This window comes from Cebidichthys violaceus, unplaced genomic scaffold, assembly GCF_023349555.1.
Source record: "Cebidichthys violaceus isolate CVI_PGR_0920_01 unplaced genomic scaffold, fCebVio1.0.p SCAF_98, whole genome shotgun sequence".
NCBI classification, from domain to species: Eukaryota; Metazoa; Chordata; class Actinopteri; order Perciformes; family Stichaeidae; genus Cebidichthys; species Cebidichthys violaceus.
This window is the reverse complement of record NW_027176984.1, coordinates 282698-304510: the sequence shown is the minus strand read 5'-3', so window position 1 is coordinate 304510 and position 21813 is coordinate 282698. Positions and strand designations below refer to the sequence as shown.

Below are 21813 nucleotides of genomic sequence, written 5' to 3'. Positions count from 1 at the left end.
CCAGATGTTCATTCAGCACTGTCATCAGGCCAGATGTTCATTCAGCACTGTCATCAGGCCAGATGTTCATTCAGAACCGTCATCAGGCCAGATGTTCATTTAGCACTGTCATCAGGCCAGATGTTCATTCAGCACTGTCATCAGGCCAGATGTTCATTCAGAACCGTCATCAGGCCAGATGTTCATTCAGCACTGTCATCAGGCCAGATGTTCATTCAGCACTGTCATCAGGCCAGATGTTCATTCAGAACCGTCATCAGGCCAGATGTTCATTCAGCACTGTCATCAGGCCAGATGTTCATTCAGAACCTTATGCCACATGACTGAAGAACACACTAACATGGTTGGGTTTGTTGTCAGGTCATTCCTATCTGCTCGATGGTGACAGCGGATATCCGTCATCCTGCTGTAGTTTGAACAGACAGCTGCAGACTTCAACCTTCATTTGTCATCATCGTCATCATTATAAAAATGATCATTTATTTGACATTGTTCACAGGAGTACACATGTTGTTGAGTTGTGGGGTTCCAGTAGGTGGGAGTTGGGTTGAACAAGTTAAATGAATCCACAGATTCTTTTCACAGCTCTTACACATTAACCAGTGCCTTTGAGAAAGCACATTTAAACTTTCCATAATGACCCTCTGTCAATTATTGACCTCTGGGTGTTATGGGAGGCCTTGGGTTGTGACTGACAAAAGGACTTCAGACATTCTATATGAAAGAACAGGTGCTACTATCAACCATGTTCCTTTGTTTCTCTTTTATGAATGTAGCAGGGAAAATATGATTACTGTTTCACTACTGTGCTCAACGCTAAACGCACACAACAAGAAACAAATGTAGTTGTCACCCTATCACATGCTTCTCCACCCAGGACTCTGAATGTTTTTACTCTTTTTCGGCCTTTTCAGCACAAATGTCACTGCATGTAAACCATGTTTGTTGTGGTACAAGAACAGTTGGCGTTCTGGCAGGATTTGTGTTGTCGTCTACTGCTCTAGTGGTAACTGGAAGTGGTTCAGTGTGTTGTCCAGCATGTTTAATGTCAGAGACCAAAAGATCTGTACAAGCTGGTGGTCTGTATGTTTGGTTTGTCCAGGCCGCTGTAGCTCAGCGGATACTGGGGACCGCTGTAGCTCAGCGGGGAGTCACCAGGGCCGCTGCAGCTCAGCGTGAACTTACCGGGACCGCTGCAGCTCATCTTGAACTTACCGGGACCGCTGCAGCTCATCTTGAACTTACCGGGACCGCTGCAGGAAGTTGCCGGGGCCCCCAACACAGCAACTGGCTTGTGTCAGGCTGGGTGTCAATCGGGGCTGTGGAGACTCTGGTTCACTGCGCAGATGAGGCTCTTGGTGCAGGCTGAGGAATGGTTACATTTGAGGCTGAGGGCAGGGTAGGCTGATTGAGACTGGTTGTTAACAGGCTGGATGCTAGCAGGTTGAAAGCCTGATTGCTGTGGACATGGGACTGAGGCTTGGACTGAACCTTGGGCTGAGCATCAGGGGTTACAAGGAAGTGTGTTACCCACACCGGTGTGTAGTTCCTCAGCAGAGCTTGGAGAACACTTTTTTGCTATCTATCTATAAATATTTCATTTTGTCAAGGTCAAAAATGTCATGTATCCAATCTTTATAGTTGATGTGAGCAAAAAACAAACCACAGCGTATCCAGTCCCATCCCTCAGATGTACACAACGTAATGCACTATGGCCTTCCTGACAGTGTTTCACCTATAAACAGCTGTACAGTACACAATGCCATCACAATTGTGTACAACATGGTCATGGTCAGGAGCTTTGTCTGTGGAGGATAACATGTTTGACAACCTGAAACACGGTCCTGTTGTATTCTGTCAATATGGCTATCTACCACTGTATTTGTTAGTAAAAATCAATATATACATCATTTATAAAGATTCAGCAGCAGCTTGAATCTTAGAGTATCATGTCTAAACGTAAGGAGTGTGAGTGTGAGTGTCATGTTTAAGCCTTTCAGTTAACAACTGTAGTTTTTTGTCTTTGTGCAGGCACAGAGATGTAGAGGGTTAGTAGGTGTACTTTTGAACTTTGGACATAGAAAGATGCTGATTTCACTGCTTCCTGTCTTTATGCTAAGCTAGGTTTACCACTTCCTGGCTCCAGTTCTTTATGTATGCTGCATTCATGTCATATGGACTGGTAGAAGAGAAGATGACAACTCTAGATCTGCCAACACCTTCTAAAGTTGGGATGGTCATGACAGGCTTAAAAATACTGAAGTAAGACAACATATTTACTTTCAAAATGTTTAACTATTCCTTTAATAATCATCTGAATCCTAATATGAGACAAACAAGCAAAGCAATGTACAGGCACCCTGAGTAATGTGTTGTAGAAGGGACAGTACGAAGGGCCAGGGAGGAAGAAGAATGTTATCACCCAAGGCTTTTGGATTAATTAGTAATTAACCTCTTTGACCCTGCTAGACACAGCTATGGGTCAGTTTTTACAACTTTGTGTCAAGTGGACAAGTTGTGCTCAATCGTCTCTGATGCGTTCTAGTGGAGGTTTCCAACATGTCGGCCCAAAATGAAAACAAAAAGAACTGCACAAAATGCAAAACCAGATATGTCAAATGATACTGGATGTAACTGTGAAGCCAAACAACTCATTGTGTCTTGGGTTTGAGTATTTTGCTGGGATCAATCACTGGAACAGTGAATCCAGAAGATATATCCTCAAACTCGAGGTCTTCTGGACATTTCCTTTTCGTCAGTCCTTTCATTGAATTTGTGATTGGTCAGCATTTTTTTCCAGTTTGCACACAGTTATCCTGTTCACCGTAGCAGTTGAAATCTCTGTCCCCAAAGCACCACTGTTTCCATTCAGCGGACCATTAACAACCCATCCTAGCCTGTCCTGACAGCGTACGGGCCATTTCCATGGCTGTTGATGACCTCCCGAGGTTCCAATATCTTGGGAGCATCAGTTCCAATCCACAGGTCCACGCTTGCCTTTATGCTTGGGATGTGTACTTTTGACAAATACGGCCAGTTATTGAGTTCTTCAGGTGTCACCATGTTATCAGCAGTGACTGGCATGTTCCTCTGTGTTAGAACATCAGAATCAGAATCAGAACCATTTATTGCCAAGAAAGTTTTCACCTACAAGGAATTTGTCATGGTGGAAGGTGCATAACGTTAAACAATAACAAGCAAACAATGACATCAAACAATCAACAACAATCAAGAAATAGAACATATTCAAAATTACAATAGAGTATAAAAGAATATAAAATAAAGTGCACAACAAACGGATAACAGGACTGTAAACATGTGAAATGAAGTGAAATGCTAAAAGTGTCGAGTGTGTATAAATAAAGAAACAGGGCTGAGCAGGGGAGTGTCAGGAAGAAAACTGTCCTGGGGATGACAGTCAGTGGGGGTCCCGGGCTTTGTTTATGAGTCCGATTGACGACGGGAAGAAACTGTTCATGTGGCGTGAGGTCTTGGTCCTGATGGAGGTCTTGGTCCTGATGGACCTCAGCCTCCTGCCAGATGGTAGGGACACAAACAGTTCATGTCCAGGGTGAGAGGGGTCGGCTACAATCTTTCTTGCTCACTTCAGGGTCCTTGAAGCGAACAAGTCCTGGAGGAACGGCAGATTGCAGCCGATCACCCTCTCACAGAGCCAATGATGCGCTGCAGTCAGCCCTTGTCCTTGGCAGTGGCTGCAGCTTACCAGACCGTGATGGAGGAGCAGAGGATGGACTCAATGATGGCTGTGTAGAAGTGCACCATTATTGTCTTTGGAAGGTTGAACTTCTTCAGCTGCCTCAGGAAGTACATCCTCTGCTGAGCCTTCCTGGTGATGGAGCTGATGTTCAGCTCCCACTTGAGGTCCTGAGTTATGGTGGAGCCCAGGAAGAGGAAGGACTCCACCGCGTCAACGGGGGAGTCACACAGGGTGATGGGGGCAGGTTCTTCCTGAAATCCACAACCATCTCCACTGTCTTTAGAGCGTTGAACTCTAGGTTGTTCAGACCGCACCAGGTCACCAGATGTTCAGTCTCCCACCTGTAGGCGGACTCATCCTCACCAGAGATGCGTCCAAAGCGGGTGGTGTCATCTGCAAACTTCAGGAGCTTGACAGACTGGTGACTGGAGGTGCATCTGGTAAGGTATAATAATAAAGGTGATCATTTCACTGTCCAGACCAGATATCTCCAAACCACTCAAGGTGTACGCTGGAATAACTGCTTCCTGCCCCACAGTCTGCAACAAGACGTTGGTTCTTTTGCCTGTAATATTCAGCTTCTGTATTAGATGTTGTGAGCAGAACGTGGTGAACTACCAGGATCCAGGAAGGCATACGTTTTGATAATGTGATTTCCTTTTGCAGATTTCACCTTTACAGGGAGAATTGAGAGAACACAACAGTCCTTACCGGCCCCTGTATGTCCACATGTTTTCAGTAAAGTTGGCTGGTCATTAGATGGTTCCTTTAACTGTTCCAAAGATGTTACTGTGGTAGCAACAATATTTCCCCTCCCTCTGTTGCTGGGCTGGGATTTAAACCTGTTGCAAGTCCTTGTCCCAGTAACACCGGTTGATGGGTCCTGTGTGTCACCAAACAGAGGGTCAGAAAGAATTCTGACACAACACTCAATAAATGTGACCAGATCCATGAAGTGAGCTCTGTGGTTAGCTGTCTCTATAATGCCATGAGCTGTAGTCCTCCATTGCTCCCTCATTTTGAATAGCAACTTTGCTATAATGGCTCTCATGTGTACAGGCATATCCAGTTCTGTCATGTACTGGAGCTCCTCCATGACATTGCAGCAGCCAAGAATAAAGCATAGGCTTGAAGCGCTTTGCCATCCTCAGATTTTATTGTTTGCCAGGCCAAAGCCTTTTCCATGTATGCAGCTGCAATTTTATACTGATTTCCAAAGTGTTCCTGTAGAAGTCCTTTAGCCACTGCATAGCCACGCTCCAGAGCCATATGCTGGCAGCTGCGCACCAGTTCTCTCGGCTGTCCTCCTGTAAATTGTTCCTAATAATACAAACAATCTGCTCTTCCTGCCTTTTCCTCTACTCCTTGTTCAAAGGCTTTGATAAAGGCTCTGTACTGGAGAAGGTCCCCTTCAAATGTGGGAGTCTCTTGTGGTGGCAGAGATGATGAACGCTGCTGGTGCACCAGAGCAGCTGTTATTTCATTTTGCCTGTGCATGATGGCAAGTATGTCTCCAGGTGGATTTAGACTGATTTGATGGTGGTTTGTAGAACGCCTTTCTTCCTTCTTCAACTGAGCAGTCGTCAATTGTTCCCAGTATATTCTTTTCCTGCTGTTGTTCATTGGGGCTGCATTGATGTTGTGAAGCAGTTTTAAACCATTGCTCAGTTTCCTTTGGTCGCACATCCATTGATCGTGGTTTCTCAGGTGGTAGCGGTCATTCTGTCAAGTCGTTGTGTTTTTTAGACTTTCCCTCCGGTTTGTGTTCCTTTGCCATCGGGTTTAAGCAGTTGACAGATTCCTTTTTCCTTTTCCCCCTTTTAAAACAGGAAGCCATGCCATCTAAACCATGTTTCATGTTTTTTCCTTTCATCACATGGTAGTAAACCCAACAGAGATTCATGCATGCATTTTGCATGCATGAATCACACACCTCACTCAATTCTCCGAGAACATTTTGTACCTTTGTTTTATCATCCCAGACATTAAGTACTGTATTGATTTTCTTATGGTGGTTGCTTTATTTAGCTTAGCTTTTCTACCATTTTGCAACATTGTTAATTGTCAGCAAGCACTTTTGCAGTGAGCTTAACTACACGTTTTGGCGTTTCAACACCACCAGACATAGTGCTGGGTGTACCAGTCCCGGTAGTTTTGTCCAACGCCACCTCGCGGTTCTCCATGATAAAGCGTCAAATGTCCAAACAGTCAAATGCAAAGTCTATTGTCTTTGTCCGCACACTTCGGAAACCAATGCATTGGGTTTATGCCCAGTTTATCTGTACACACAATTTAAATGGCCATAGACAGTATAGCGCTACGCACGGCGTGCGATGATCCACAGCCGCGTTAGCATTAGCACCGTAGCTCCGTCCTCCAAACTTGCCAGAACGCTGAACGGCTCCAAGCAGCCCTCCTCGTGCTGGATCCTCCTCAGTTACGTTCCAAACATACCGATGTTTTCCAAACCAAGGTCCAACTTTAGTAAGGTTTTGACTAATGTTAAAGAAGCCCAGCCTTGTTCTGTAAGCTACTGCGGTGTCTTTCCCTCTGGAGTGACCTGGTTGACGCGCTGGTTGTAGTTTAGATTACCTTTGATGTGCGTTGCATCGGGTACATCATCATAGACAAGTTTGTTGAATGAAAGTTTGTTTATTTTCTAGGCGTGGAAAAACATAAATACAGTCCCGTTAAACGCACCATTCGCATAAACACATGAAACTGTTACCGTGAAGCGGTCAAAACCCTTTGACCCTCCGGGGTCAAACACCTGACAACAACGGTGATTTCAGGACCTATATACCTGAGCCCAGGACATTAGTACAGCACCACCCAATGCACACAGAGAAATACAGTTGTATTTACAACACCATGTTTGGCTCTAACAGTAACAGTGGCTGTTTGCTGTCAGAAGAAGTAAAGATATCCAATTCTTCCCTAACCATAACCCAGCACAGAGGGCACTGCAGAATTCTGCCACTGAGGTGAGACTGGTTGGAGTGTTCTCCTCAGACAGGATGTAAATGAGGGAGCAGCCACAGCCCAGTTCCATCAGTGTCAGAGTGGGCCAAGACTTTGGTCAAAGTTGATCAGATGTAGAAACTGTTGAGCTGTGCAAGCCTTAAACAGGAGGACTCACTTTCACCTTGAGTCCAGCCTCCCCCATACACCCCTTCACAGTACACATGTTTATTGTGTACACACGCTGACAAAAGGCAGCAGCTGTCTAGGTGTGGCTGCTTTCAGACACCAGGCTGTATCATTAGAGAAATGGCAGGCTTTATCTCACTGACTGCTCTGTGATTCCAGTCTGATGGTTACCTTCACATGAGCTTCATCATATCAACAAAGGAAATGAGCATTGTAGTCGTGCAAATTACGACCGATGTTGGATCAGCACAAGCAGACAGCACAGAAGGTTCTCAGCGAGTATTGGAGCTTGTCTTGTCATGTTTAAAGTAGCAGATATGTGAGATTCATGCTATCACTATGACTGCAAGAGAGCTCATAAAACAACACAAATCAGTGTAGCTCTAGAAATATACTGTATATATATATATATATATATATATATATTGTTTTCTTTATTGTAGGTGTTGCAGAGAACTCTGCTCTGAGCCCTTTGACCAACAAGAAAATACGATGCAGCGTCATTTCCTAATAACTGTACCTGAGAAATATTTTCAGTTATTGGGGACTATCTTCAAAGGCAGATTAATCCATATTTAATCCACCATGTTACAAACCATCCTGATCTAATGGAACACACACCAGGGAGTCAAGAAATCATTCAACGAGTGTTACTGAAGAGCTGTCTTCTGAGTTCATGGACGCTCTCTCTTTAGACTCTTTGTGTAACATTGTCTTTACTTATCGAAGGCTTTATGTCTGCTTGAAACAGGCTTCATGAGCTACATCGAGGACATCACTAGTGATTTTACTCCTCTTGTCCCTGAGGAGATATTTAAAGGTCAAAACCTGCATACGTGCAAACCCAACCCATCACACACATATTTACATTCAAACAAACGAACTCGGCTCAAAAAGCTGAGATGGCAGCACATTGCAGAGCGATTTCACACATGCATGCATGAACACACACACACAGCTAACACAGCCAGACAAGAATGTGAAGGATGCACACGCGTCTGTCGGCATGCGGCCGCTTCTCTTTGTTCCTCTGCTAATCTAACTTGTATCTGTTTTTAAAATGAATTCAGAGGAGGCCTTCGCCGTGTTTAAAGGGACAGTTATTTAGTGCTAGGTAACACTATAAATCAAAAGCCTCTTGTTTCCAGCTCAGATTGTAAATTGGGTCATCATGTGACCCCTGGCACCGGCAGCAGAAATGCCCTTGGAGCCGGCTTTAGAGAGGGTTATGGGCTGTAGAAGGCAGGATATATATACAGGTTTCAACTATGTGTATAGTTGGCAATGCTGTGTAACGAGAGCTTATTATCCCTGTGGTGTGAGGAGGGTACACGGGACACCCACCACGCTAGAACTGGGAACAGATACCAGTGAGAGCCGCAGGCTTCGGCTGAATGCACTCCATCCCGTCAGTGAAGGGGATGAAATGATTGTATTGTTTGTGCCGTAATGAGTGTTTTAGAGCAAACGACACAATTGTAGGTTGGTGCACTGTAATCTGCCTTGTTGTAATTGTTGGCATGCAGTGATTTAACCCCAACAGTCATGCTGAATCACAAGTCTTTGGTTACACATGGACATTCATTAGACCTGCTCATATGTTAAAAGAGTTCCATTTACAGTTGCTCTCTTCTAACCTGTCAAACCAAAAAAGACATAAGCCATCACCTAAAAATACTGTTCACCAATAGGACGAACGTATGTGACTATCACACCAACAAAGGCTTCCTGCTTCATGTCACCATTCACTTTCTGCTGGTAAGGCACTGAAGTCCTACATTAGGTTTAATCTGTGTGCATTATGTACATTCTGTTTAATCCATTCTCAGGGAATGCATTTCACTGACAGACACCAGGCTCTCAGGAGGAGTCTCACTGGTTGGTGGTCCTCTCCTGGGCTCTGTGACGGCTCACAAAGCACTGAGATGGATGCATGTCCTGGAGGATCTCACACCGGTGTCATCGTACTTATCTGCACTCACCATTTATGACAAGTGGCGGATGGAAGAGAGGGGGTGAGGGGTGGGAGTGTGGGGGAGGGATACATATTTACCCTGTGACAACTGCTGAGCATTTCAGTCAGGGCCCAACATTTCTTACAGATGATTCAAATGATTCATTGAAACTGATTGTGTATTTTGAGGTGAGGGTGCACGCACACAAAGAACACATGAATCAGGGGAAAAGGACCCAAGAGCTTTTTTAAATGCAGTCTTAGATAGATATGGACACCTGTTGTTTACCTTTCATATTACAAACATAATGTGTATATGTACGTATGTATGTATGTGTGTATATGTGTATATGTACATATGTACGTATGTGTGTATATGTGTATATGTACGTATGTATGTATGTGTGTATATGTGTATATGTACGTATGTGTGTATATGTACGTATGTATGTATGTGTGTATATGTGTATATGTACGTATGTATGTATGTATGTATATGTGTATGTGTGTATGTATGTATGTGTGTATGTATGTATGTGTGTATGTGTATATGTGTATATGTATGTGTATGTATGTATGTATGTACGTATGTGTGTATATGTATGTGTGTATGTATGTGTGTATGTGTATGTGTGTATATGTATGTGTGTATATGTATGTGTATGTATGCATGTGTATATGTGTATATGTATGTGTGTATATGTATATATGTATGTATGTGTGTATGTGTATGTATATATGTATGTGTGTGTGTATGTATGTATGTGTGTATATGTGTATGTATGTATGTGTGTATGTATGTATGTATGTGTATATGTGTATATGTATGTGTGTATATGTATGTGTATATGTATGTATGTGTGTATGTGTATGTGTATATGTATGTGTGTATGTGTATGTGTATATGTATGTATGTGTGTATGTGTATGTGTATATGTATGTGTGTGTGTATGTATGTGTGTATATGTATATGTGTATGTATGTATGTGTGTATATGTATATATGTATGTATGTATGTATGTATGTATGTATGTGTATATGTGTATATGTATGTGTGTATATGTATATATGTATGTATGTGTGTATGTGTGTATATATACATACATATATACAATGTATATTTATATACATTGTATATATGTATGTATGTATATATATGTATACATTTATATATGTATATGTGTATGTATACATGTTTATAAGTATATATGTATACATCTATATATCTATGTATTATATATGTATACATGTATGTATATATATGTATACATTTATATATGTATATGTGTATGTATACATGTATATATGTATGTATGTACTCGGTAATATCTGCATAGCTCAGCCACATGTAGCGCGAGGAGATGTCTGCATCTATAGGCTTTCTGTCCGTCTTCCTGACGTCAGAGGTACGCACGGCTCCTCCGCTCCCTAATTGGCCGCATCTGCACCGCCCTCCCTCTAGGTAACTTGTTGAGAGCGTCGGGCGGAGTCGAGGGGAACAGTTATATTAAGGTGCCTTCTAGCGGAGAGCGCTGTGTTCTTCCTCTGCGACGGTTCGGGACCTGGTTGGCACACGAAGGGAGTCTGCCGAACACCGAGAGCGGGAACACCTTTACTGGAAATAAATCAAAATGCCTTCGAACAAAGACGATGGCGGCTGGAAGAAGTTCGTGTGGGATTCGGAGAAAGGAGAGCTGCTCGGTCGGACCGGAGGCAGTTGGTGTGAGTATGGTGTCTGACTGCCGGGTGAAAGCGCGCGCCCACGGTTGTAGAGACGCGCGCCGGTAGCCTCGTGCTTCTCACCACCTGTTTGATTTGACTTTGCTGCATAAAGAAAGAGCGAAGCGGGAACACGACTCCTCATTGATGTCTGCTGTAGGGTTCACGTGATCTGACCTGACCCCGGGGACACACGCGACTGTGTTTAGCTGTATTAAATAGCCTCGTGACGGTTAAAAGAGGGTCCGGGTCTGTGTGGTTCCGCTCGTTCTCATCGTCAGTCACAGTGCAGAGCGCGGACGCGGCGCTCCGCCGTGCACACGGTGGAAGCTCCGAGTCCACGCTGGCTGCGTGTTGTCTGTACACTGTGGAACGGGCACGGGGGGGTTAAAAATGCATCACGGGCCAAGGTGAGTCAAGGTGATAGGCATGCTGGGAAGCGGACGGACGAGCATCGATCCGTGTCGGGTGTCTCTGATCAGGTGTCTCTGTAATCTAGCGAACAATACAACTGATTAACCCGCGCGACCTTGTCTCGTTCTCAAGAAGCGCCAGTGCGCATGTCCTTGTCGCTCCTCTCAATGTCACCCAGCTGTGCGTCTCTGGAGCCGAACACCTGGGAGAGCCCCCCCCCCCCCCCCCCCCCCTCTTTCCCTGTGCCACACCGGCTCAGCAGCCCAGCTGCCGTTCGTCCTTCTGGGGTCATCTCAGAGTGCTGATGCACGTGAAGTGTGCCATGCGCAGTGAGGAGAGGATGTCCAGCTGATAGGAGCTATCTGCTGTGTGTCCTCGTGACTATGGGCTGACTTGGCAGAATATCAGGAGAGGAATGCAAGTTGTCTGCTTTTGTGCGGCTCATCTGCAACTGAGATTTATATCTAGGAGGACACTCTGTCCAACCTGCTCCTGATGGAGGCCGAGTGGCCTTCTGACCTTCTGACCTTCTGACCTTGCCTCATGCAGCAGCGGGCCTGATTGGATGAGGGAGGAGCTTGATGACCGCCAGGTTAACTTCAGCCCGCCTTCATTCATTGCTTTGCAGGGCTGACGATAGAATAGTAACACTGTCTGATTCTACAGTATCTACATGACAAACAGTGGTTACAATGAGGGCCAGCGGTACCACGGGAAGTAGTACCTGGTACTGTAAGAACTGTGAGTGTGCACAGTGGCTGCAGCTGCTGGACCGGTCTCTGAATGCTGGCTGTGTACTTCCTGACATCACGCTCTGGTGACATGTTGGTGTGTGGCACACAGCTCTATGAAGGACTTCATGTTGAAGACTCTGAATAAATACATGATCCATGGAAGTGGTCGTCTTCTCCCACGCTACATTTCAGTCAAACTCTTTGGTGCTCGGCTCCCGTTGGCAGCAGGCTGGTTCTCTGGTCCTGCATTATTCTGACCTTCTGCCTCCACCAGCCTCCGCCATGGAGGTGTAGCATCCCCCACTGTTAGCTGCACACTGCAGGTCTCATGATGCGGGTGGTGTTTGCCATTTAGCATAAAATAATCAGAGCTCAATGACCAAAAAGCTCAACTGAATTATTGATGGCGTCTCCATGAAAGCCTCTGCCACTTTGTCTGAGGCGACGAGTCTTCTGCAAAGGAAAGCGGAGATGTCATGTGATGCTTTTCTTTTGAACGGTGTGCCATGCAGCTGTGACGGTGAAGCCCACGTTCCTGTCCCCCCAGAGCCCTGCACCGTGTCCTCCCTCAGCGCTCGGGTCAGAATCACGTGTCACACCTCAGGCCTTGTTCCACCACGTGAACCCCGATGTTCTGCTCCCAGACAGTTTTTGGAGCTCCTGGACAAAAACCTTAGATCAGCACTCCCTCACGGCTCCAGAACCCTGGCATAGGGGTCGCCTGGCCTGTGGTCTCCCTGTGTGAGCTGTGTGTAGGTGTATGAACACACAAAGCCACTGTGACTCTTTGGGCATAGCGACTCTTTGGGCATAGTGACTCTTTGGGCATAGTGACTCTTTGGGCGAACGACTCTCTGGGCCAAGTGACTCTTTGGGCGAACGACTCTCTGGGCCGAGCGACTCTTTGGCATAGTGACTCTTTGGGCCGAGCGACTCTTTGGCATAGCGACTCTTTTTGGGCCGAGCGACTCTCTTTGGGCATAGCGACTCTTTGGGCGAGCGACTCTTTGGGCCGAGCGACTCTTTGGGCCGAGCGACTCTTTGGGCATAGCGACTCTTTGGGCCGAGCGACTCTTTGGGCATAGTGACTCTTTGGGCCGAGCGACTCTTTGCGCATAGCGACTCTTTGGGCCGAGCAACTCTTTGGGCCGAGCAACTCTTTGGGCAGAGCGACTCTTTGGGCATAGCGACTCTTTGGGCATAGCGACTCTTTGGGGCGAGCGACTCTTTGGGCATAGCGACTCTTTGGGCATAGCGACTCTTTGGGCTGAGCGACTCTTTGGGCATAGCGACTCTTTGGGCTAGCGACTCTCAAGGCGAGCGACTAGCGACTCTTGATGTTGTCCAACTACAACACATGATGGTAAAAGTCCGCTCTGCCTCCACAGTTGAGTGGTGTCATGAGTGGTGGAGGTTAGAGTGAACAGGAGGTCCATGCAGTGTAGAGGATAGAGAATCAATAGATTCATATTCAGCTGCTAGTTATTAATGGAAGCTATCAGATGGTATGATGTTACTGTTTAGGTTAGTGATTGAAAGCTCACTGAACTGTCCTGCATTACATCATGTATAACTGTTGATTTTTGTATTCTAGTCGTCTCCTAGAGTCGTTTCCTTAGGCTCTGTAGCAGCCCTTGCTGTGTTGCCTTCTGTCTCGCTCTGTACTGACATTCTCTTTTATTTTTTTCCTCCACAGTCAAAATCATAGCGTTCTACATCGTGTTCTACGGCTGCCTGGCTGGAATCTTCATCGGAACCATCCAAGCCCTGCTGCTCACCCTGAGCAACTACAAGCCCACCTGGCAGGACCGAGTGGCCCCCCCTGGTAAGAAGTTAGCACACACCGAGTCTATGGGAGGAAACGCTGAACACACTGAACAGTAGAGGGGTAAAAAGTTTCATGTTGTGCTTCTGGTGACACCTAACAGCAGTAGCTAATGGTCTGAGCCGTGCCCTCCTGGTGCTCCAGGGGGGCCTTGTTGACGAGCTGAGAGGTGAGATGTTCTCTCCAGTGTATGGAGTTCCTCTCCTGGTGATATGTGTATGACGTCATGCAGAGCAGACCGCTGATGGACCCGTTAGTGATTGTGTTCACACAGAAGTCAATGAAGTATCTGATCAGATTCACAGCCTTCCTTCCTCCACACTGACGACCCTGGATCAGTTAACCAGTGTTCTTCATCCACACTGACGACCCTGGATCAGTTAACCAGTGTTCTTCATCCACACTGACGACCCTGGATCAGTTAACCAGTGTTCTTCATCCACACTGACGACCCTGGATCAGTTAACCAGTGTTCTTCCTCCACACTGACGACCCTGGATCAGTTAACCAGTGTTCTTCCTCCACACTGACGACCCTGGATCAGTTAACCAGTGTTCTTCCTCCACACTGACGACCCTGGATCAGTTAACCAGTGTTCTTCCTCCACTCACCGTCCCTCAGGACGCGGCCGCATGTTGTTTTGGAGATGAGCTCTTGGTATCTGTGTTCTGTGTACACACCACAGCCTGGTTTCCACGGAGGGGATTTAGCATGTCGAACTGAGCATATGCAGAACGGAGTCCACTGTGTATTTGTTAGAGTGCACGGGAGGAAGGGGGCGTGTCCGTCAGCACTGTGCTCATCTGAGGTCATCCAAACACCGACGTGTCACAAGGGCTCTACTGTCAGCGACCTGATCTCCGGTCAGCTGATTGACGCATACAGCGACTAGATAACGAGTTCAGATCAGAGTCACATGACATCGGAGTCATCTGAGTCCAGTACAGAGACCCTCAGCACTGAGCAGTAGACCTCTGCATCATGCCCGCTCAGCGATCCTGACTCGCTCACATCACAGCTCTACTTCAGGATTGAGGGTTCAGTCTTCTTCCCGTTGTCTCTGGGATCAGGACTTCTGTGACCGTCTATCTGAATGTTAACGTTGATGACCTGTCTCTCCTTGCAGGCCTTTCACACACCCCACGCTCAGACAAGTCTGAAGTGTCCTTCAACCTGAACGCCGTGGAGTCCTACCTGCCCTACACCAAGGCCCTGAGGGACTTCATGGCCAAGTACAACGACGAGCTGCAGAGGGACCAGATGAAGTACGAGGACTGTGGAGGTATGTGACCTGTGACATTGTTGCATCATCACTATTACAAAGTACAGGACGCTCAGCGCACACGAGGATTACTCCTTTAATGACCCGTCAGCGGTTCAACCCAATCCAAATTCACGTCTGAGAGTCTAAACACACTGAAATGTAAAGTCTTCGTAATCTTATACCCACTGGACCCCCTTGTCATGTTGTTGTCCCCCCCCCCCCCCCCCCCATGTACTGAATCTAAGAGTCCCACCCCGAGTACTAGAGTCCTAGTTTCACTTTCAGACACAATTCCCCCCCCCCCCCCCCCCCCCCCCCTCCCTCTAGACGAGCCTGCGTCGTACAAGAACAGGGGCGAGCTGGAGAGCGACATCGGCATCAGGAAGGCCTGCCGCTTCTCCAGGAGCCTGCTGGGACCCTGCTCCGGCATCGAGGACGACGAGTTTGGCTTCAAGCAGGGAAAGCCCTGCGTGATCGTGAAGCTCAACCGGATCGTCAACTTCAGTCCCAAGGTGTGTCTGATGAAGTCCATTAAACATGGAGACATGTGTAGCAGGAGAGAACATGTCCAAACCTGTTAGATTGGTGTTTGTATTATTAGTCCATCAGCAGTGCTGGGTAGACTCTTGTCTGGTGTTACACCAGAGTCTGGGTCACCAGAGGAGAGCTAGCCCCGATTCATTCCCACCTCTGGATCTGGCATCTGGATGGCGGGCTCTGATCTCAGTATGTCCCTTGGGTCGTCCCTGCTGGTGGACTGGTCAATGACATGGCGTGTCTCCGGTCAGGTCCCCTCCAGACGAGGACCCCGCTCATGACCCGCTAGCTCAGCGGCCCAGAGCGGTCACCAGAACCTCACGTTGTACATCGTAGCGCTCCTTCAGAGACGTAGACACTGCTGCTAGGATGCTAATAACATGTGTTCTAGTGAGCTCGTCCTGTGAACAGGTGTGTCTACTGACCCGGATGCAGATCACATGTTAGGTCCAGGTCCAGCTGGTAACTTGTCTTTGTTGTTCAGCCTCCTACTTCTAATGCAAGCATCCCTGATGAGGCTCAGTCCAAGGTGCAGCCCAACGTCATCCCCATCTACTGCACCAACAAGGTACTGCTCCGTTTGTCTCGTTGGACCTCGGTACCAACGTTCTGTGTTTGGGTTCTTTGTGCTGGCTCTGCAGTGTTCTCACTCCACACCGTGTGTCTTTGTCCTGCAGAGAGAGGAGGATGCCGGTAAAATCGGGGAGATTAAGTACTACGGCATCGGCGCCGGCTTCCCCCTGCAGTACTACCCGTACTACGGCAAGCTGCTGCACCCCCACTACCTGCAGCCGCTGGTGGCTCTGCAGTTCACCAACCTCACCATGAACACCGAGCTGCGCATCGAGTGCAAAGTGTTCGGAGACAACATCGACTACAGCGACAAGGACCGCTACCAGGGACGCTTTGACATCAAGCTATCCATTAACAGTTTATGACCGCCTTCAGCACCGCAGCACCTCCCGCCCCCCCCGCCGTAACTCAGTACACATGTAGTGTGGGGGGGCGGGCTGCAGCGCTTCAATCACTAATAGTCTTGAATGAATCAATGAAGGAATACCTGATAGGGGACCGACGTGTGATCTTGTCTGCTTTCGTCACTAGCTTCTGCTCTTCTGTCTAGCGTTAGAATGTGATTTAGAGGAATATGCCTAATAAAAATATTTATTCAGCTGTAAATGAGACCTTTCCACAAGCCATGGGACGTTGTTCATCGATGAGTGTAAAGTTTAGTCCATTTCTGACGTGCAGCGAGCTGCTGTCCCTCTGCGTATTGCTGCTTTGTGTGCTTTCACCAGATAGATTTCAGCATTAGTCGCAACAACTGGTCCTTCAAACCGTGTGTGTGTGTGTGTGTGTGTGTGTGTGTGTGTGTGTGTGTGTGTGTGTGTGTGTGTGTGTGTGTGTGTGTGTGTGTGTGTGTGTGTGTGTGTGTGTGTGTGTGTGTGTGATGAACACACGCTCCACTTAATGAATCAGTTTTGGTCCACTCTTCTGTCTGTGCACTCCAGGGATCTTCTGTCCTCTCTTTGTTGGTCTTTGTCTCGTGATCTCTTTGCTTTGCATCATGGGATGTGTGACGGGCTTTTCTTCACTCTGATTTGAGCTTTGATGTGGACCTGTGGGTCCGGCCTGGTCCACACTGGCCTGCTGTATGGGTGCTGGTGCTGACTTGAGTTTTTAACAGTTGTGTTGCGGGGTGCGTCGCAGCAGTGTGGTGTAACTCTCTGAATGTTTCAGCCATTAAACGTGGTGGAAGAATTTTATATTTATGCAGTTGTACATTGTGTTTCTTTGCAGAATATTGTAATGTATCAATGCAATACCAAAGTGACGAGTTCAGAGTATCGGAAGCAGCGCAGTACTCGTGTAGAGCGTCGTCATGTCAGTGCTGAAGTCCATGTCTAGCAGCCTCAGTGGGCGACTCTTGATCTGTGTTTAGGCCATGATTGTAGTTAGCTGTAGAGCCAACAGTAACACTTTATTCCTCAATGACTCCATGCATTTGAAAAAGACCAGAGCTCCTCAGAGCTCAGTGGCTCTAGATGATTAGGATTTCATGTTGATGTAAAACACTCTACTTGAACTTTAACATCAGTCGACTCCACCGTTTCATCAGCGTTGTCATTTAATCAAAGATAGAAACCAATAAAGTCATAATGGACCTTTCTCTTGTGTGGTCTCCTTCACTTGTGTTGTGAACTGTACAGTCTGAACCACAACATCTGATCGTGTGTTTGTCCCAGCATGCACTGCATGTGGAAAAACGGGTGCAGAGGTATTTATGGCATTGTGCACTACATTCATTGTTTGATATTTAGCCACTAGTGCCTTTTTAAAATGAAACAAATCAATCCCAGAATGCAATGCTTAAAACTGACCATCCAACAGAACACGCAAGTCTGCCACCAACTCCATCCACGAAGAGCAGGAACACAAGTCCACAGTGAGCAATCAGCCCTCAACCAGCCGGGCTTTAACAAAGGCAACAGAACATGAACCTGATGGTCTGCAGTCTGCAGTCTGCAGCAGGGCAGTAACTACCAGCTGACAGTCTGCAGTCTGCAGCAGGGCAGTGACTACCAGCTGACAGTCTGCAGCAGGGCAGTGACTACCAGCTGACAGTCTGCAGCAGGGCAGTGACTACCAGCTGACAGTCTGCAGTCTGCAGCAGGGCAGTGACTACCAGCTGACAGTCTGCAGCAGGGCAGTAACTACCAGCTGACAGTCTGCAGCAGGGCAGTGACTACCAGCTGACAGTCTGCAGCAGGGCAGTGACTACCAGCTGACAGTCTGCAGTCTGCAGCAGGCAGTGACTACCAGCTGACAGTCAACAGTCTGCAGCAGGCAGTGACTACCAGCTGACAGTCTGCAGCAGGCAGTGACTACCAGCTGACAGTCAACAGTCTGCAGCAGGCAGTGACTACCAGCTGACAGTCTGCAGCAGGCAGTGACTACCAGCTGACAGTCAACAGTCTGCAGCAGGCAGTGACTACCAGCTGACAGTCTGCAGCAGGCAGTGACTACCAGCTGACAGTCAACAGTCTGCAGCAGGCAGTGACTACCAGCTGACAGTCAACAGTCTGCAGCAGGCAGTGACTACCAGCTGACAGTCTGCAGCAGGCAGTGACTACCAGCTGACAGTCAACAGTCTGCAGCAGGCAGTGACTACCAGCTGACAGTCAACAGTCTGCAGCAGGGCAGTGACTACCAGCTGACAGTCTGCAGCAGGCAGTGACTACCAGCTGACAGTCTGCAGTCTGCAGCAGGCAGTGACTACCAGCTGACAGTCAACAGTCTGCAGCAGGCAGTGACTACCAGCTGACAGTCTGCAGCAGGCAGTGACTACCAGCTGACAGCAGCATGTGTAAATAGTTCTTATACCTTTACAATCGGGCCCACGATGGGGCCACTTGTGGGTTTTGCAACACATGTGTCTCCGGTCTATAGATATTTATATCTGTCATTTCTCTCTGTTCACCTTTTTAGGAAGATCATTTAGTATATCGTTGTTTTTCTTAAATATATTTCATATTGCCCAATACAGCCACCACAGGTATCACACTAAAAACAAAAGGTGAACGATGCCTTCTTTTAATCAGCAGTCAGAAATCATGACATCGTTGAACACTCAGGTCTGGGGTGACCGTGGCTAAGTGGAGAGCAGGGCCGCCTTTCAATCAGAGGGTCGGCGGTTCAAATCCCCGGCTCCTGCTCCACTAGTCTCATGTCAATGTGTCCTTGAGCAAGACACTTAACCCCAAAATGTCTCCTGTAGCTGCGTCTACGGTGTGTAGATAGATACTGAATTGTAAGTCGCTTTGGATAAAAGCGTCTGCTAAATGACCGTAATGTCAGGTCATATACTGAACAATGAGGCATTTCTCTGAATATGCTCAATATGAAAATTATCTGTGTGTTTCTATGGTATTGTGTCAGTGGTCAGGGTCACTGGAGCCTATCTTCACTGAACCTGAATTTAAACTGGACCGGTGGTTCTGTTACAGTGATAGGACGTCTCTCACTCACAACCTCTCGTCACAGGTTGTACTGAAGTGAGACAGGGGAGTCTATCCTGTAGTTCACAATGAAATTGCACAGATTTTTGTATTAATCAAGACAATAATTGTGTAGCAAATACACTCAGAGCTGTGATGAAGCGCTGCTGTGGTTCCTCAACCTTTGTTGCCTCATGTAGCCGAGCTCTATTACACTCATATTCAACGTTTAGCATTTAACACAGCTGATTACTAGATGAGAATGATTTGAATGACTCCTTTAATACAGAGACATTATACTGATTGTGAGTTTGTTGGGTCATTTCCAAAGAGGAGGCTTATGTTTCAGTGGATGTGTCATCTAGGAAGGTTAAAAACGAATTCAGCCTCAATGGTCTTAGTAAAAATGCAGGTTAACTTGTGAGACCATTAGCCAATTTTGAAATAATCTTTTCAAAGGTTTGGCCTACAATGCTAAACAGTACTTATATATATATGTATATATATATGTATATATATATATATATATATATATATATATATATATATATACACACATATATATATGTGTATATATATATATATTTATATATATGTATATATATAAGTATACATATATATATATATATATATATATATATATATATATATAGTCTGCAGCAGGGCAGTGACTACTATATATATATATATATATACATATATATATACAGTAGTCACTGCCCTGCTGCAGACTATATATATATATATATATATATATATATATATATATATATATATATATATATATATATATATATATATATATATATATATACACACACAGTACTGTGTGTTCCACTGGAGATTCTAATGAACTGGAGACAAAACCTTTTTTCTAAACCATTAAATATAAAATAACTACTGTTATGCATGTAGACACTTCTATGCACAATGCTTCACAGTCTGTTTTTCACAATGGAAAAGGAACAATGGTCAAAGATGGTGGTTTGAAGTTGTGTGAGGACTCTGAGGCTCACGCCCCTCTTGGTCCATCCCAGTAGAGACAGTCGGGATCAGCCCTGTGCTCATGTGTCCTCATAACCACTGATGTACATGTTAATAATGGTGTGTGTGTCTCTACAGCTACTTGAAGAAGGAACAAAAGTTGAGCACTGAGCTGGGACTCATCTGTGACTCTGCTCAAGTGGAGACTCCTCCAGCAGCGGTGGTATAACTGTGTCTGATTGGACCTCGGAAGGAGGAGCAGAGTGTTACCGCTCACTCATTCATCTCTCAGTGTGCAGACACATGGCTCTGTAACTACAGGAGGTCCCGGCTTTGTAGCCGCTAACAGAGGGATGTTGTTTCAGACCCACCAGAGAGCAAGTCTCCGGTCTCAGGAGCAATGAGGGCCAACAGTGAACCAGGTTCTCTCTATTCCCTCCTTGTGTCTCTTATTTCATTGAGTCTGTTTGTTTGCAGGATAACTGTAAATCTAAATCTAAACTCAACGTCCAGAGTTTTTACTCACAGATCAGTCTCTTGGTCTTCACTGGCACTTCCAACGAACTTCCACATTCAGATTAGGCCGTAGCTCAAGAAGCAGTCCATTACACTCGACTGTTTTATTGAAGACAAAACAGACTAAACTAAGCTCGAGTTCCCAGCTAGTTTTACCGATCAAATCAAAATAATCCGAGAATGAAGACATAAAGTGTGTGGAGTGTCGCTCAAACAGTGAACAGTGGGGTGAGGTTGATGTTCCTCATGAAATGTTGAATAAATGTGAAAGCATCCATTCATATGGGGAACACCACTGTTCTCTGTGAGACCAGCACATTGTCACTGAAGCAGGATCACAGTAACGGCAGCACTGTGGCCTCGCAGCAAGCGGGTCGAGGCAGCTGGTTACCACAGCAACACTGTACTGTTTCCACCTTGTGAGTGTCACCATGGCAGCATGTGGTCCTGGAGACACCACCACAGAAGAAGAGGTTTGGAGGACTCTACCTGGTGGTTATGACGATAGCATCACAACTGGGCATGTGAGCGTTACACCCCTGTTGCAGCCAGTGTTATCTTCTTTCATTCTGTCTGTGTGTGTGAGTGTGTGTGTGTGTGTGTGTGTGTGTGTGTGTGTGTGTGTGTGTGTGTGTGTGTGTGTGCTCCAAGTGCATTAGTTGAATTGGGGAAAGTTGTAAATTATGGGTTATGTGATAGGCTGCACCCCCCATGAGATCCTAAAACACACATCAATGATCGATAGATGGAAATTAACGTTGTTTGCTCTCTAGTTTATGAACCAAGAGAAGCAGCTGACTCTCTGGAGGAAGCTGAGTACGTAGTCAGAATTGTGCGGTTGATTGACTCACACACTCCTGTAAAATGATTGAGGGAATGTATTGCAGAAGGGGGAAGAAGAGGTACTGAGGAGAGATGTGGGGAGTGGCATGGAGCGAAGCTGAAGGGAAGATGGTAGAGAACGTGGAGGGCGTGGCTGATGAGGGCGTGGAGGGCGTGG

At 46.4% G+C, this 21813-nt stretch overlaps 1 protein-coding gene across 1 annotated transcript; it reads left to right on the top strand.

Annotated features, from left to right (window-relative positions):
- The first annotated feature begins 10339 nt into the window (after positions 1 to 10339).
- Positions 10340 to 17484, top strand: atp1b1b (ATPase Na+/K+ transporting subunit beta 1b). Its single transcript, XM_068704647.1, has 6 exons — positions 10340 to 10544; positions 13386 to 13514; positions 14641 to 14796; positions 15106 to 15290; positions 15800 to 15883; positions 15993 to 17484. Exons 1-6 carry the CDS (start codon positions 10454 to 10456, stop codon positions 16251 to 16253), a joined length of 906 nt encoding a protein of 301 aa, XP_068560748.1. The 5' UTR covers positions 10340 to 10453; the 3' UTR covers positions 16254 to 17484.
- Positions 17485 to 21813: the final 4329 nt, after the last annotated feature.

Excerpts from the sequence above, each read along its gene's own strand:
- atp1b1b (XM_068704647.1), top strand. The coding sequence starts at position 10,454 with ATGCCTTCGAACAAAGACGATGGCGGCTGGAAGAAGTTCGTGTGGGAT. Across the intron at positions 14,797-15,105 it reads GAAGTACGAGGACTGTGGAG|ACGAGCCTGCGTCGTACAAG; the intron begins GTATGTGACCTG and ends CCCTCCCTCTAG. Across the intron at positions 15,884-15,992 it reads CCATCTACTGCACCAACAAG|AGAGAGGAGGATGCCGGTAA; the intron begins GTACTGCTCCGT and ends TTTGTCCTGCAG.